Source organism: Oncorhynchus kisutch, linkage group LG6, assembly GCF_002021735.2.
Source record: "Oncorhynchus kisutch isolate 150728-3 linkage group LG6, Okis_V2, whole genome shotgun sequence".
Taxonomy (NCBI): Eukaryota; Metazoa; Chordata; class Actinopteri; order Salmoniformes; family Salmonidae; genus Oncorhynchus; species Oncorhynchus kisutch.
Window position 1 is genome coordinate 39,235,864 of NC_034179.2, and position 15,653 is coordinate 39,251,516.

General features: G+C 43.5%; 1 protein-coding gene and 1 long non-coding RNA gene across 4 annotated transcripts in view; one reads left to right on the forward strand and one right to left on the reverse strand.

Annotated features, from left to right (window-relative positions):
• The first annotated feature begins 183 nt into the window (after positions 1 to 183).
• Positions 184 to 1,504, forward strand: LOC116374388 (uncharacterized). Its single transcript, XR_004210303.1, has 2 exons — positions 184 to 490; positions 582 to 1,504. It is a non-coding gene; the product is annotated as an uncharacterized LOC116374388 (long non-coding RNA).
• Positions 1,505 to 5,252: 3,748 nt separating this feature from the next.
• The window catches only part of ttc3 (tetratricopeptide repeat domain 3), a 31,861-nt gene continuing 21,460 nt past the window's right edge, over positions 5,253 to 15,653 (reverse strand). For 2 of the 3 annotated variants that reach the window (XM_031826721.1, XM_031826722.1), the window contains exons 24-46: positions 15,476 to 15,568; positions 15,324 to 15,388; positions 15,011 to 15,147; positions 13,723 to 14,043; positions 13,256 to 13,531; positions 13,082 to 13,128; positions 12,906 to 12,965; positions 12,138 to 12,214; positions 11,890 to 12,045; positions 11,040 to 11,682; positions 10,880 to 10,951; positions 10,638 to 10,787; positions 10,252 to 10,391; positions 10,003 to 10,071; positions 9,752 to 9,848; positions 9,522 to 9,625; positions 9,322 to 9,406; positions 9,074 to 9,175; positions 8,110 to 8,372; positions 7,899 to 8,025; positions 7,489 to 7,629; positions 7,217 to 7,309; positions 6,402 to 7,027 (exon numbers count right to left, since the gene is read on the reverse strand). In XM_031826721.1, the coding sequence (XP_031682581.1) occupies positions 6,899 to 7,027; positions 7,217 to 7,309; positions 7,489 to 7,629; positions 7,899 to 8,025; positions 8,110 to 8,372; positions 9,074 to 9,175; positions 9,322 to 9,406; positions 9,522 to 9,625; positions 9,752 to 9,848; positions 10,003 to 10,071; positions 10,252 to 10,391; positions 10,638 to 10,787; positions 10,880 to 10,951; positions 11,040 to 11,682; positions 11,890 to 12,045; positions 12,138 to 12,214; positions 12,906 to 12,965; positions 13,082 to 13,128; positions 13,256 to 13,531; positions 13,723 to 14,043; positions 15,011 to 15,147; positions 15,324 to 15,388; positions 15,476 to 15,568 (3,447 nt within the window). In that variant the 3' untranslated portion in view covers positions 6,402 to 6,898. Of the gene's footprint in view, positions 7,028 to 7,216; positions 7,310 to 7,488; positions 7,630 to 7,898; positions 8,026 to 8,109; positions 8,373 to 9,073; positions 9,176 to 9,321; positions 9,407 to 9,521; positions 9,626 to 9,751; positions 9,849 to 10,002; positions 10,072 to 10,251; positions 10,392 to 10,637; positions 10,788 to 10,879; positions 10,952 to 11,039; positions 11,683 to 11,889; positions 12,046 to 12,137; positions 12,215 to 12,905; positions 12,966 to 13,081; positions 13,129 to 13,255; positions 13,532 to 13,722; positions 14,044 to 15,010; positions 15,148 to 15,323; positions 15,389 to 15,475; positions 15,569 to 15,653 lie in introns of all 3 variants that reach the window. The other variant, XM_031826720.1, reaches the window with a different exon arrangement.

The following is a 15,653-nucleotide window of genomic DNA, read 5'->3' on the forward strand; positions in this document are numbered from 1 at the left end:
TTACTAGGTGTTTATGGTCACAATAGCACTCTTACAATTATTATTTTTTAAACCCGACATAGGATGCTGAGCTAACATGCTGTTTGTCAGAATGGACAACAAAATAAAGACATCAGAAAAGTTGCGTTTTTATATTTTTGTTCAGTATATTTAGAGGGCAGGCCCTGGTAGAATACTGTAACAATGCTTCCTTCGAGGGTATCGTTCATCGGAACTGTACGTGATTGAATGAAAGTAAGATTCCCATTACTTTGCTTTCACCAATCCAGATTAGTGTCTAAACAGGGCCCTACCCACTCCTATAGAAGTTAATGGTGTGTTTTTCCATCTGCGCCAGGCTGTGCTGAGGGCTATGCCAGAGATGCCACAGAGATCCAGAACATCCAGATAGCAGAGGGAGATGTCTGCCACAGCCTCCCCATCCCCATCTACATGGTCTTCCCCAGGCTCTTTACCTGCCCTACCCTTGAGACCATCAACTTTAAAGTCGGTGAGTTCACCTGTAATAAATACAAGTCGAATAGTGCAACAGTTTGTGGTTTGCCGATGGCTGACAGATGCGATTCTTTGTTCCTCTGTAGAGTTTGAGGTGAATGTGGTGATTGTCCTCCATGACGAACATCTGATCACTGAGAACTTTCCTCTGAAGCTGTGCCGAGCGTGAGAGCCCAGAGCTCCACTACAATGGAGGATGGTCAGAGGATAGTGCCGTTGACATGCCTGGGCAAGAACGACCTGAAGTGACCAAGGACTCAAAGTCCAGAGAGAGCCAAGCCTACAAGTCCTGGCAGACAGCCATATCTGTTGGCTGGGCTTCCCTGCTCTGAATGACAGTCTATAAGTGCATAATGTTATATGGATGTATGTCTCCAGTTCAGAAAAAAAAGACTGAAAAAGCAGAGGATGTTCAAGATTGTGGGCTACCATTCAATATAATAGTGCAAATGTCAAAATGGATCAAGTAACATAATTGTGTATCAATTCATGATATCGTTGAAGCTGCATTGTTGCATTTCAAAAGTCTTTTGGGGAGACATTGCCCATCATTAGCAGTAATGTGGTCAATTTCTAACTGAATGTTGGCACTGTCAAAATGTAGCCCAAAGAACATTCTAAATGGAGGCATTTCAAACTAACAAGGTATTCAAAATCAACCATGTTATTAAATGCTATTTAACATTTCAGTTATGTTATCATTGTAAATTGTGTGAATTGGCTTAACACCAAAGAGCTGGCTCAAGGAGTTAAGCAGCTTCAGTAAAGATTGACACATTTTAGACTGAATCCATATTCCCAAACCATAAGATGGCTGGCTAAAAGTAATGATCCGGCTTTCTGATATACTGTACCCCCCACCCCACCCAGGACTCAGACGTAATGTCCCAACAGCAGATGAAATTTACTTTCAACGTAAGCCTTAAATAACAGATTTTAATGCTGGGCTAAGGACCTGATGCATCTGGAGGAAACTCCCATCTTGATAAATAAAAAGTAGCTACTTTCATCACACAACTCACAGAAATGTTTTTGCAGACAACACAGGAAACAATGCTTCGGACCTTCAGTTGAGTGATGCCTACTCTCTTGTGGACAGACTACAAACAAATGCATCTGACCAAATTACATTATTTTAATCTCTGTTAACCCAGAACTATGTGATACACATGACCAAAAGTATATTCATTTGTATTTATTATGGATCCCCATTTAGCTGCTGTCAAGGCATCAGCTACTGTTCTTAGGGTCCGGCTAAATTAAGGCAGTTATACAATTTTAACTTTACAATACATTCCACAACACACTAAGTGGACACCTACTCGAACATCTCATTCCAAAATCATGGGCATTAATATGGAGTTGGTCCTCCTTTGTTGCTATAGCAGCCTCTACTCTTCAGGGAAGGCTTTCCACTAGATGTTTGGACTTGCTTCCATTCAGCCACAAGAGCATTCGGGATGTTGGGCGATTAGGCCTGGTTCGCAGTCAGCGTTCCAATTCACCCCAGGGCAATCAAATTCTTCCACACCGATCAACAAACCATTTCTGTATGGACCTCACTTTGTGCGCAGGGGCATGGTCATGCAAGGGCCTTCCCCCAAAATGTTGGTAGCACAGAATTATCTAGAATGTCATAGTATGCTGTAACATTAAGATTTCCCTTCACTGGAACTAAAGGGCCTAGCCTGAAACATGAAAAACAGCCCCAGACCATTTGTATTTATTATGGATCCCCATTAGCTTCTGCCAAAGCATCAGCTACTCTTCCTGGGGTCCAGCAAAATTAAGGCAGTTTATACCATTTTAAAAACATTACAATACATTCACAGATTTCACAACACACTGTGTGTCCTCAGGCCCCTACTCCACCACTACCACATATCTACAGTACTAAATACATATGTGCGTATAGTGTGTATGTTATCGTGTGTGTGTATGCATGTGTCTGTGCCAATGTTTGTGTTGCTTCACAGTCCCCGTTGTTCCATAAGGTGTTTTTTTTTATCTGTTTTTTAAAAATCTAATTTTACTGCTTGCATCTGTTACTTGATGTGGAATAGAATTCCATGTAGTCATGGCTCTATGTAGTACTGTGTGCCTCCCATAGTCTGTTCTGGACTTGGGGACTGTGAAGAGACCTCTTGTGGCATGTTTTGTGGGGTATGGATGGGTGTCTGAGCTGTGTGCCAGTAGTATAGACAGACAGATCGGTGCATGCAACATGTCAATACCTCTCATAAATACTAGTGATGAAGTCAATCTCTCCTCCACTTTCAGCCAGGAGAGATTGGCATGCATATTATTAATATTAGCCAGCCGTGCTGCCCTGTTCTGAGCCAATTGCAATTTTCCTAGTCCTTTTTTGTGGCATCTGACCACACGACTGAACAGTAGTCAAGGTGCGACAAAACTAGGGCCTGTAGGACATGCCTTGTTGATAGTGTTAAGGCAGAGCATCGCTTTATTATAAACAGACTTCTCCCCATCTTAGCTACTACTGCATCAATATGTTTTGACTATGAGTTTACAATCTTGTGTTACTCCAAGAGGTTTAGTCATCTCAACTTGCTCAATTTCCACATGATTTATTACAAGATTTAGTTGAGGTTTAGGGTTTAGTGAGTGTTTTGTTCCAAATACAATGCTTTTAGTTTTAGAAATATTTAGGGCTAGCTTATTCCTTGCCACCCACTCTGAAACTAACTGCAGCTCTTTGTTGAGTGTTGCAGTCATTTCAGTCGCTGTATTAGCTGACGTGTATAATGTTGGGTCATCCACATACATAGACACAATGGCTTTACTCAAAGTCAGTGGCATGTCGTTAGTAAAAAATATTTTTTTTAAAGCAAGGTGCCTAAACGGGTACCCTGGGGAATTCTTTGTATAAGTGCTTGTTGAGTGTCCTTCCCTATAAGCAAGCTGAAATTCTGTTGTGAATTTGTTTACTGTAAAATAGCATTGTATCTGGTCAAACACAAATTTTTCCAGAAGTTTACTAAGGGTTTGTACAGGCTGTTTGGTCAGCTATTTGAGTCAGAAAAGGGGACTTTACTATTCTTGGGTAGAGGAATGACTTCCCTCCAACAGCCTAGGAGCAGTGCCTTGTTCAGGGGCAGAACTACAGATGTTTACCTTGTCACCGTAAGGATTCGATCTAACGACCGTTCTGTTAAAGGCCCAACGCGCTAACCTCTAGGCTACCTGCCGCCCCAATTCATTGACACCATTATAGGATTCCACCTTTCCAACAAGTTAGTTTGGCAAATTTCTGCCCTGCTAGAGTTGCCCTGGTCAACTAAGTGCTGTTATTGTGAAGTGGAAACGTCTAGTAGAAATAACTGTTGAAGCGAAGTGGTAGGCTGCACAAGCTCACAGAATGGGACCGCTGAAGCGCATAGTGTGTAAAAGTAATGTCTTCACTTGCAACACTCAATACTGAGTTCCAAACTGCCTCTGGAAGCAATGTCAGCACAATAACTGTTCGTCGGGAGCTTCATGAAATAGGTTCTGTGGCCGAGGAGCCGCACACAAGGCTAAAATCACCATGCACAGTGTCAGCTTGAGTGGCTTAAAACTTGCTGCAATTGGACACCGGAGCAGTGGAAACGTGTTCTCTGGAGTGATGGTAGTCCGACGGACGGACGAATCTGGGTTTGTAGATGCCAGGTGAACGCTACCTGCCCTAATGCAATGCCAACTAAAGTTTGGAGGATGAATAATGATCCAAGACCAGCTAAACTAATCCCTACTATTGTGACAATGAGTTGTCATAATGCTGATTTTAGGGGCACTGGCAAACACAATGTAAGTAACTTAATGTATTCGGGGCAATTAGGGGGGCATCTGTTGCAAGCCGTAATCATGAGCCTACAAACCAGAGTTACACTGAGGCGGTGTGGAATAGTAGGAAGATCACTTTATGAAGCTCACCCTGCACTATCAGCTCCATGAAAATAATGAGTAAGTCTACCTCTGATAAGCTTCCCAGTAAAGCATTAAAAACAATCAAGGAACCCAGAAAAGTGCGAAAAATAGCCCATATTAAAATATGTAGCCTAAGAAACGAGGTCTATGAAGTGAGTAACTTGCTTGTAACTAACACAGGGCATTCACATTAATCTCTGAAACTCCCTTAGATAATACCTTTGATGATACAGTGGTAGCAATTCATGGTTATAACATCTACCGAAAAGACAAATGTAAACGCAGGAGGTGTTGCGGTCTATATTCAGAACCACATTCCTGTAAAGCTTAGAGAAGATCTGTTAAATACTGTTGAAGAAATATGGCTACAGGTTCATCTGCCTCACCTAAAGCCCATTCTTGTGGGAAGCTGCTATAGACCAAGTGCTAACAGTCAGTACCTGGATAATATGTTTGAAATACTTGATAATGTATGTGATATCAACAGAGAAGTATATTTTCTGGGAGATTGAAATATTGACCGGCTATCATCAAGCTGTCCACTCAGGAAAAAAACTTAACTAGTGCCTGCAACCTGGTTCAGGTTCTCAGTCAACCTACCAGGGTAGTTACAAACAGCACAGGAATTAAATCATCGACATGTATTGATCACATCTTTAACACTGCAGATATTTTCTTTAGAGCAGTATCCAAATCCATAGGATGTAGTGATCAAAATATAATAGCCATATCTAGGAAAACTAAAGTGCCAAAGGTTGGGCCTAATATAGTGTATGAGTTGATGTAATGAATATTTACTGGTCTGTGGTGTGTAATGAGAAATCAGACGCTGTACTTGACACATTTATTAAACTACTTATTCCAGTTACTAATAAGCATGCACCCATTAAGAAAATGACTAAAAACTGTTAAATCCCCTTGGATTGATGAGGAATTGAAAAATTGTTTTGAGAGGGATGAGGAAAAAGGTATAGCAATTAAGTCTGGCAGCCCAACTGATTGGCAAATGTACTGCAAATTAAGAAATCATGTGACAAAACTAAAAGGAAACTACACTGAATCAAATACATTATGTAAAGAATGATAGTAAAAAGCTTTGGGGCACCTTAAATGAAATTTTGGTTAAAAAAAGCCAACTCGGCTGCTCCTTCAGTCATAGAATCAGATGGCTCATTCATCAAAGCCCACTGATATTGCAAAATTCTTTAAGGATTTTCATTGGCAAGATAAGCAAACTTAGGGATGACATGCCAGGAACAAACACTGACAGTACACATCAGATCAATTTATGAAAGACAATAATTGTACTTTTGAATTCTGTAAAGTCAGTGTGGAAGAGATGAAAAAAGTATTGTTTATCAACAATGACAAGCCACCGAGGTCTGACAATCTGGATGGCAATTACTCAGGATAATAGCAGACGATATTGCCACTCCCATTGGTCACATCTTCAATTTAAGCCTACTAGAGACCATGTGCCCTCAGGCCGTCATTGTAAATAAGCATGTTCTTAATTGACTTGAATAGTTAAGTAAAAGGTTGCATTAAAAAAAATGTATAGTCACTGAGCTCTTCAGTAAGGCCATTCTGTCAATGTGTCTATGGAGATTGCAATGGCTGTGTGCTCAATTTTAATCACCTGTGAGCAATGGGTGTAGCTGAAACCAAATCCACTAATTTGAAAGGGTCTCCACATACTTGTGTATATACATACACACAGTGTACCCGACATTCTATTAAAAGGAATCACATGCTTTTTATCTGATAGGGAACAGTTGTAGGTGTCTTGTTGAAAACAAACTGAAAGGCATGAGTTCGGTAAAAAAAAGGTTTTTCCTGAGATTCCAACAGATGACAGCAGTTGTCAGGAAAATCCTTCAGGCTACGGCTGACTGCTTTCAACAGCATAGAACTTGTATGAACAAGTCTGATTAACTCTTAATTAAAATCTGTCAATCTTAAAATTAACTATACAAAAATGTGGTAAATATTTTTTAAATTGCAGTTGGTTCTTTCCTCCAGTTCCAACTTTTCAAACAAAGTAACTGGCAATCAAACTTTATTACACCAGGCACAAGAATCTTAAGACTTTCAGAATTAGCTCAACCCATAACCACACTTAAAGTACACCAGGCCCAACTAAACCACTACTTACTCAAACATGTGTCTGATGACAACGCTGTGATTGATGGTTATGAACATATTTAACACAAACGTTGTCTACTACAAAAAAAATTGCTTAAGTAAAAACAATATAATGGCACATACGATAGACGCAAAATAAAAAGCTCAACATTCATTGCATGATGGAGTATAAACCAATATAATCATAGTAAGGAGATCGCTCGATAACTGGTCCATCGCACCTGACTTTCGTCCAATTTCTTTATCACCACATCTGACAGAAATTGAGCATATACTGGGAATCAATCTGTGTTTAGAATTCAGGCATAAGGGGGTTGGTAGCTGGGGGTGTTTAAGAGAAAGCAGCGGGCGTGTGGCCCCTGCGTATTCTGCCAGGTAGCAGAGGGAAATCCTCGGGCAGGAGAGCGTGCTCTCTGCAGGTGGGACAGGTGCTCTGCTCCTTCAGCCACGACTTAATACACTAGAGGGAGAAGGGGAGAGGAAAAGATAAGTGGTAGAAAATGACTGACCATTAAACCAATCCCAAATGCTAGAACAGGAATTCCCAGTTTCTGTTTTCTACTTGCCCTAAATAAGCACAGGGCCATAGATAAAAGCACTGGGCAAACTCAGTTGCAGACTACTTAAGGGTGTGAAGAAGTGGCCTTACCTCTCTGTGGAAGCTGTGTCTGCACTCCAGCACACACAGGTCCTCCTGGGACATGTCCTCATGGCAGATGATACAGGGATCCTCCATGTTCAACTGTAGAAGACACACAGACATCAGAATCAAAAAGTCCTTGTAGTACACAACAGCAAACCCTACAATCTACACACTATTTAGGCTTCGGCATCTGTACATCCATGTTATTGTCTGACCAGGAGTCGAGCCCTGCTGTCATTACTGTGCGCGACTCAGTGTGAAGTGCAAGCTGAACTCACCGCCTTTGACTTGGAGTGTCCTTGGGCACCCACACTCTTCCAGACATGGGCGGGGGGTCCAGTAGAGTGGACAGAGGCTGGAGAGTCAGAGCGCGAAGGGGGCCCAGCAGTGTCACCCATACCAGCACTGCTCAGCTGCTCCTGGACACAAACACGTTAGTTCACATGGAAGCCAACAGTTGTGTGCATATTTTAACCTAGGAGTGAACGTGAATAAGGACACGATACGTTTTCAATTGATGCTTCCATTCAATATACTTTGAGATCCCTTTAGTTCAAAATCTCGCTAAACATAGTGATAAAGATGATCCCTGATAGAGGGGATACAGAACTAGCGCAAGTATGAAGACATTTGCCAACAGGTGTAGTATGGTCCTAGTCCTTGGTGCAGGTTACTTTGGGGCTCTTACTCTGGTGGAGTCCTGGTGGTCCAGGATGAGCTGGGCCACTCTGTTGATGACCTCCTGGTAGGACAGGGAGTTCAAGCAGCCTCTGTTGGCTGTGCGCATCTCCCCAATGAACTTGGAAAGCACAGGCCTGAAATGACAAATCAGTATTGAATACTAGAGAGCTCGTACACCCATAATAGCCATTTGTGTGCACACGTTTCTGTTACGTTACCTGCTATAGTGAGGGAACATGACGCTGAGCCGATCTACGATTCTATCGTACACATTGGTGGGCTGTGGGGCCGGTGGCCTGGAAGCCTGGTTCGGCCTTGTGATAGGACGGTTAGTGGTAGCACTAGGTGGAACTCGAGCCATACCGGAGGGCAGTGCAACACTCTGATCCATGGCTGGGGCAGGAGGGGCTCTAGGCAACCCCAGGTGACCGTAGAGGGGGGCTCTCATGTGCACTGGAGGGCAAGGGAGCTGCTGGTGAGCCTGGGGTGGGAACAGCAGAGTGGGAGCTGGTTAGTAAGACCACTTGACAGGAGATTAATGGAAATGTTCCAAAACACCTTGACAAACTGACATGGGGCAGAGGTAAAGCCTGGTGAGATGGTAGAGCTGTGTGTACATATAGAAAGTGAGTTCTGTTCTTAACTCCAGGTCTTTTTCAAGCAACATTGACTAGATTGTGGGCCACCCCACATAAGAGACATCTCTTCCCTGACAGAGCTGCTCTGCCTCTAGCTAGCTGCCTGCTCTGGCCCCAGGGACCCTCTAATAGGGAAGTGGAGCCCCAGGACCTGCCTGCCGTGTGAAGCCTGCACTGCATCTCAAGCCTGGCACCACTAGGGGAAAGCTCAGGCCTGGGGGGGGGTGGATGGGACAGAGGGGAGGCAGAGGGGTACCAGGGACAGGTCTTCCTCTGGGACAGAATATATCTGGGAGAAGCAGGGCACCACAGGCCTCACTCATCTGACAAACAGCTTCAAGGTATAGGCTGAGAATAGCCAATGCAGTTTCAAAGCATGTTACTAGGTGTTTATGGTCACAATAGCACTCTTACAATTATTATTTTTTTAAACCCGACATAGGATGCTGAGCTAACATGCTGTTTGTCAGAATGGACAACAAAATAAAGACATCAGAAAAGTAAACCTTTGCTAAACTTAAAGTCTGGTTGTGCTGCATCTTACCGGTACAGGTGGGGGCCAGGGGGCACTGGGGACTGCAACTGGGGGTAGAGTGCACAGCCTGGTCCCCCTCTTCACCTGTTCCATCTGATCCTGGTACTGTGCCTGTGGAGAACAACAAAGCTGTCACAAACAAACAGACCAGCCCTCAAAAGCCTGTGCACCTTATGTCCAATGTCTTCTGTAATGGTCACATTGGAAATGGCATCCCAATAGTTGAATCTGTGTTGGTTAGCATTGTTCTTTTGTACCTCAGTTGAGCGGATTTTCTCCTCTGCTTCTTGAGCACATGCTATCCAAGCCTCTGTGGCTGACTGGAGAATTTGGGAAGGTAATCTGAGCAGGATGAAGGAGAGAAGAGATTGAAACTGCTAAACTGGTTCTGGTGACAGCATGCAAGTGACTCTACGGGCCCTCGGTCTGTCCTGTGTTTAGTGTTACCGACACCTACCTGGGTGAGACTTCCTTGAGTTTGGCCAGGACGGCCCTGGCGTCAGACAGAGACCTGTAGAGGCAGCGCAGGCCACGGCTACGCTGGTTCTCCAATATAGACAGCTAGGGAACATGTCAGTTGGGAAAGAACATTAGAGCTACAAATGGTATGAGAAACACTCACTACCCACACTAACAGAATTCTGAGGAACATGCAGGTATCTCAACATACACATTCAACCCACATACCTCTGCTCCCTGAGACCTCCTAGTTGCCTTGGCACACAGGTCTCTGCACCGCTTGAGCTCATCCTCCAGGCTCATCTTCTCAGCAGCTGACTGGTTACTATGGGAAAGAATCACTGCACATTTAGCACAGCAGCAGCACAATGCTCAGAAGAGTTAGTGGCATGTTAACCTAAATGCCACTCATTAGGACGCATGTGAAAACACTGCAGGTGTTGTGATGCTGCTGTGTGTTTAGAAACATGTCAACATGCCTCAGCTCCAGGAAGTTATTCAGCTGGGTCTCATACTCCTTGTTCTTCTTGTGGATGTTCTTAGAAATGCTGTGGAAAATGAAAACAAAGTTTGAGAATTAAAGTTATTCGTCACTCTCACCTATATAGACAACCAAATGTGCATTTATCAATGTCTCCAATGAAGATCATGTTGAAGGTCCCTTTGATGTTCACTCATGGTGCCCATTTGGATATACACAGGGCAGGGCTAGACGGCGTTGGCCATACCTCTCCTGTGACTCCGCCAGCTCCTTTATCTCAATCTTTAAGGCCTTCAGTGTTTCCTGATTCTCTTTCTTCTCCTGTTGGTCCTTCTTCACCTCCTCCTCTAGCTTCTGCTGGAACAGGCCCAGCTCTTTATGGATGATCTGGAACACAAAACACCATCAGTCACTGGGAAAAACATCATGGAACTCTTCCGCCCACACCAAAACATTAGTTTCAACTGCTCTTCCAGACCGAAGTAGGGTGAAGTGTTGCCCATAGACAATGATCTTGGGTCAGTTTTGTATTACTCCACTAATGATTAAGGTTAGGGAAGCTGATCATAGAGCTCTACCTAGGGAAACTTCACCCTGAGCCTTCCACACCAGTATGGGAGTACGCCTTTCTACCTGTATTGAAAGGTTGATTTCCTCTTGCTCTCCTTCTAGGGCAGATATCTCCGTTTGGCGTCTTTGCTTCACAGCGCCGTAATCCTGCTTCATTTGCTGGATCTGCTGCTCAAACTCTGCATTACTCTTCTCTTTCTTGTTCATGTCTCCCTGGAGCATGGAAACAGGAATGATATGAGAGGTCAATGATAGAGCACAATAATGTATTAAGTATAAAGGCTTATTAGGTATTCAAAACTCACATTATTCCCTTCAAAAGGCTCATAAGGCTCTGTGTTAACAGCCACTTCACTAAACGTGTCACAAGTTACTACCTATAGAAAGGGGGAAAAAAACGACATTACATTTGGCCTTGTGATCGGTGATCTTAGAAACTTTCAAATAGTGAGGACAATCCCCCACCTGTACTTCCACTGCAGTCTTTCCAGGTGCCTTGGCACCGAGAACAGGAGCATAAACAGTCTCACACAATCCCCGTTCATCCACGCCGCTAATATAAAGGTCAAACGCCTCAAGGTTACGTGGATCATGGTTATTATATGACATGTCCTCCGCTCTCAGAGTTCCAATGGCATGAGCCATTTCGTTGGCAGGTGGGGCTGGTGGAGCACCAAAAACAGGTAAAACATATGGGCTGGGGAGATTGGCGATCACCTCAAGATAGCCAGTGAATTCAACCGGGTTAGGCCGCACATTAATGATGGCAAAAGGCTCTTCATCATAATCCCTAGGTCCAGAGTCATGAGAGTTTGGGAGGAACTCCATAGCAGAAGGGTTTAGAGAGAGTCCATTGGTGATATCCCCTATGAAGTCTAGATTGTCCATTCTGTGAGTGTTGGTATCCTGCAGTGACACAGCGTGCTTCATGAGGCCCAGGAGGTTGTCGGTCATGACGAAGCGCAGAGACTCGAGGAGGAAGTGCTCAAGGCCACCTGCCTCCTGGATCTTCTGCTGGGCATCAGGAGGGAAGTTGTCCAGCTCACCGACCAGCAAGGGGTCCTGGGCCCTTAAGGGACCGTACACTTCCAGGATCTGGGCAAAGTAGCTGGGAGGAAAGGCAGACTTACAGGTTAGAGGAGCCAGAGTCCATACACAAGGATCAGCATGACATCTGAATACACAACCAATACTTCAGGTCATTGCTTGGACTTGTGCATCCTCATGAGTCATTGATACAAGTTATAACACACATTTTCTGCAGACTAAGACCCTGCTGTCCAATACCCAAAGGAGAAATACCTGAGGCACTTACTCGTACAAACTCTCCTTAGTTGGGTCAGGGTTGTTGTCCAATATTCTATTGTAGTGGCTACTGCGACTGCCAATGTTGTACTGTCCCTCAAACTCTGCAACCTGATTTCGAAGATGATTGGGAATGCTGAATGGGTCAGTGGAGTCAAGGAACATTCTGCAGAGAAATTATGAGCTGGTGAGAACAATGTGGGGGTTGTCAATGGGCAGACTTAATGAAGACAGTGTTCTACAAAATAGGTAACTTACAAAGAGTCATGTAAAAAATCCTCGTCGTCCTCCTCTCTTGAGGTACCACCTCTCATTCCCGACAGGACAATAACGGACTAAGTAACAAAATAAAATTAGATTGGATGTCCAGAGAACACACAATAGCCTACATTTCTCTAAGTTAAAGGCTAGAGTTACACAAAGCAACTTTCACGTCACTTGCAACTGCAACTAAAATTGCATTTCAAAACAACTTTGCTATTACATGAAGCAACTCCAAAGCAATTAAAATTGCATCCAACAGCCAATCAAATTGAAGCTGCTTGTTTGAGAACTCTAAACTCAACCCATGCGATCTGCTGCATTATATCATGTTTTCACAAATTAGTTGTTTATCCAACTGTTTGATTATTCTAACAGCAAGGATATAGAAGAAAAAAAAACAGCCTGTACAACCAACAGCTAACTAAGCTAGCATGCAAAGTTCATGGTGGACACACTGTTTAGGGAGAGGTTGGGGTTCACGTCAAAATTAGACTGTTAAACCATGTACAATAATTTGTATACATCTCCTGTTCTGTCAACCTTGATTCGTTTTTGCTGCACAGCACTGAAAGCAGTGTTAACGTAACTGGGTCAGAAATCCAAACCTTTGAATGGTTCATGTGACAAGTTTGTTTTGATTGGCTGTTGTACGCAACTAGTTGCAAAAATTAGATGCAGCCAAGTTGCAGGGGTGTGTTTTTCGAAGCAAAAACTAATAGCGTGGAAGTTGCATAGTGTAACAGCCTAAGTCCTAATGCTCACCCCCTTTGGCTCCTTCTGCTTTTTTTTGCGGTTTCTGTTCTTAGTCTTAATAGGAGAATTCTGAAATTGAGGGTGTTGATTATTAGTATATTATGCCTTCCGTCAAATGCAACATTAAGACAGTTGGCTTTAAAAAGGAAATTATACAAATGTGGCATCCAACCATCAATACTTACAATTTCATTTTCAATCCCTGTCTTTTTAATCACTAAACAATGCCCGTCTGAAAGAGGTGGAAACAGTTAACACGGCTGGAAACAGGAACAAGAACAGCAGCAAAACTTACTGAAACGTTTGCTTCAAATGGACCTTTCCCCTGGTAAGGAAGGTGTGCGGGTCCAAACGCTTACCCATTAATTCAAAATAATCATCCAGCACAGTGTGGCAGGTGGTGTACTGGTCTCTGTGCTCCTCCAGAGTCCAGATAAACAGCCTCATTTCCTGGGAAGGGGCCTGCTTCAGGTACTCCGTTAGAGTCAGGCCTAGGCGGCTAAAAAACTCAGGCATGGTCCCAAACTTCTCTATGAGCATGTCCTGCAGGGGGGCAAAATTGAGCAAAGGAGCGAGGTCGAGCTGCTCCAGATGGTCTGCATAGCGGTCAATGAACAGTGCAGCTGAATTCAGACCTGGGGAGATCAGGGGAAGAAAGAGAAAATTAGCCAAGCTGGCCCATAAAGCATAGTCATGCCCAATTGTGTTGCGCCTGAGTACCTGAAGAGAACCAGTAATCTAGTGGTGAGAGGGTACAAAGGTATACAGCTGGGGAGGTCAGCATTGGCCTTCAATACATATGTTGAAAATGTAAATGTGTGCTGACCTGCGCTGTTCAGTTGGTGGGCCCAGTCGTGCAGCTTGGGGCTGGTGACCAGGCAGCTACTTAGGCCATGGATAAAGACACGGGCCCACACCCGGTTCTTCTTTTCCAGGAGGAGCTCTACAACATCCCCCAGGGTCTCCACCTGCCTCTCAGTGTAAGAAGTGCCCAGCTTGTTCCCCTTGATCTGATCCAGGTCCATCCATGGCTTAAGGTTCTCCATCAGGACAGAGATGTTGTGGCTCTCAGCCCTGAATAGGTCTATACGCTCACTGATCTGAAGCAGAACACGGTCCCCGTAAGCTAGCCAGGCGGGGGATGAAGCTGGAGATGGGTGTTCAACAGTTAGAAACTGAGGAGAATGTGACTAAGAAACTTTGTGGTCAGAACAATATTTGGAAAGTAATAGTGATGTGGATTGCATCAAGCATTTATACTGAACAAAAATATAAACTACTGACGAGTTAATATAAAGGAAAAATCAGTCAATTTAAATCTAGATTTCACATGACTGGGTAGGGCCGCAGCCATGGGTTGGTCTGGGAGGGCATCGGCCCACCTACTTGGGAGCAAGGCCCAGCCAATGAATGTTTTTTTTTTTTTTGCGTACAGAAAGGGCTTTATTACCAACAGAAATACTCTGTTTCATCAGCTGTCGAGGAGGCTGGTCTCAGACGATCTCACAGGGGAAGAAGCCAGATGTGGATGTCCTGAGCTGGCGTAGTTACACGTGGTCTGTGGTTGAGGCCAGTTGGACATACTGCCAAATTCTCCAAAATGGATGTTGGAGGTGGCTTATGGTAGAGAAATGAACAGCAAATTCTCTGGCACAGCACAGGTGGACATTCTGGCAGTCAGCATGCCAATTGCACACTCCTTCAACTTGAGACAACTGTGGCATGTGACAAACCTCCACATTTTAGAGTGGCCTTTTATTGTCCCCAGCACAAGGTGTACCTGTGTAATGATCATGCTGTTCAATCAGCTTCCTGATATGCCACACCTGTCACGTGAATAGATTATCTTGGCAAAAGTGTTCACCAACAGGGATGTAGACATTTGTGCACAACATTTGAGAGAAATAATATTTTGGGCATATGGAACATTTCTGGGATCTTTTACTTTAGCTCATGAAACATGAGAAAGACTTTACATGTTGTGTTTATATTTTTGTTCAGTGTAGTCACAACTTCACATCCTTTAAGGGGGATGTCATTGAAACAGGTTCCTTTAGAAAGGAACATGTTGAATGTACATCCGGAGGAATATAATACATGTAAGATGTGTGTACCCTTCGGTTCTATGACAATAGTTTCCCCGTTCTCCAAAGGTATTTGATCATTCTTGGCTTGCGTAGACAGAGAAGCATCTTGCCTATGTTGCTTCCGCCTGAGTTTACGATCCTCTCTGGATTTTAACTTCTTGAGACTGGCAAGCAAAATGAAAAACATTGAAAAGATAAAAACAATTGTGATTGTGTAATAGTACTGCCTTGGTTAAAGATATGCTTGACATACAAATTGTGTTGTCTGTTCAGTCTGATAAAATTAGTTGGGTATGGACATTAAGAGAAACTTGAGCACAAAAATATTATTTCATCTCACCTTGTACATTTCTGATTTACTCTCAATGTTGCTTTACCCATAAGTTTGTCAATAGATGCTTCAAACTAAAGACAGAATAATACATTCATTAGTGTGTTCTCCAAATTTGTAATGACTTTTAATAACGTGACAACTTTAGAAAAATTCCTTACCTCACATTTGACAAGCCCTGTTGAACCATAGATTTTAATATGACAGATTCTACCCCCACAGTCTGGAGTAAAGCACATTCCCTGCAGGAAATCCTGTGGGTAAAAAGACATGAGTATACCAGAGGCAAGAGTAACGTAAAATAAAATTGGTATGCACTTGACCGTTGTAAATAGATGT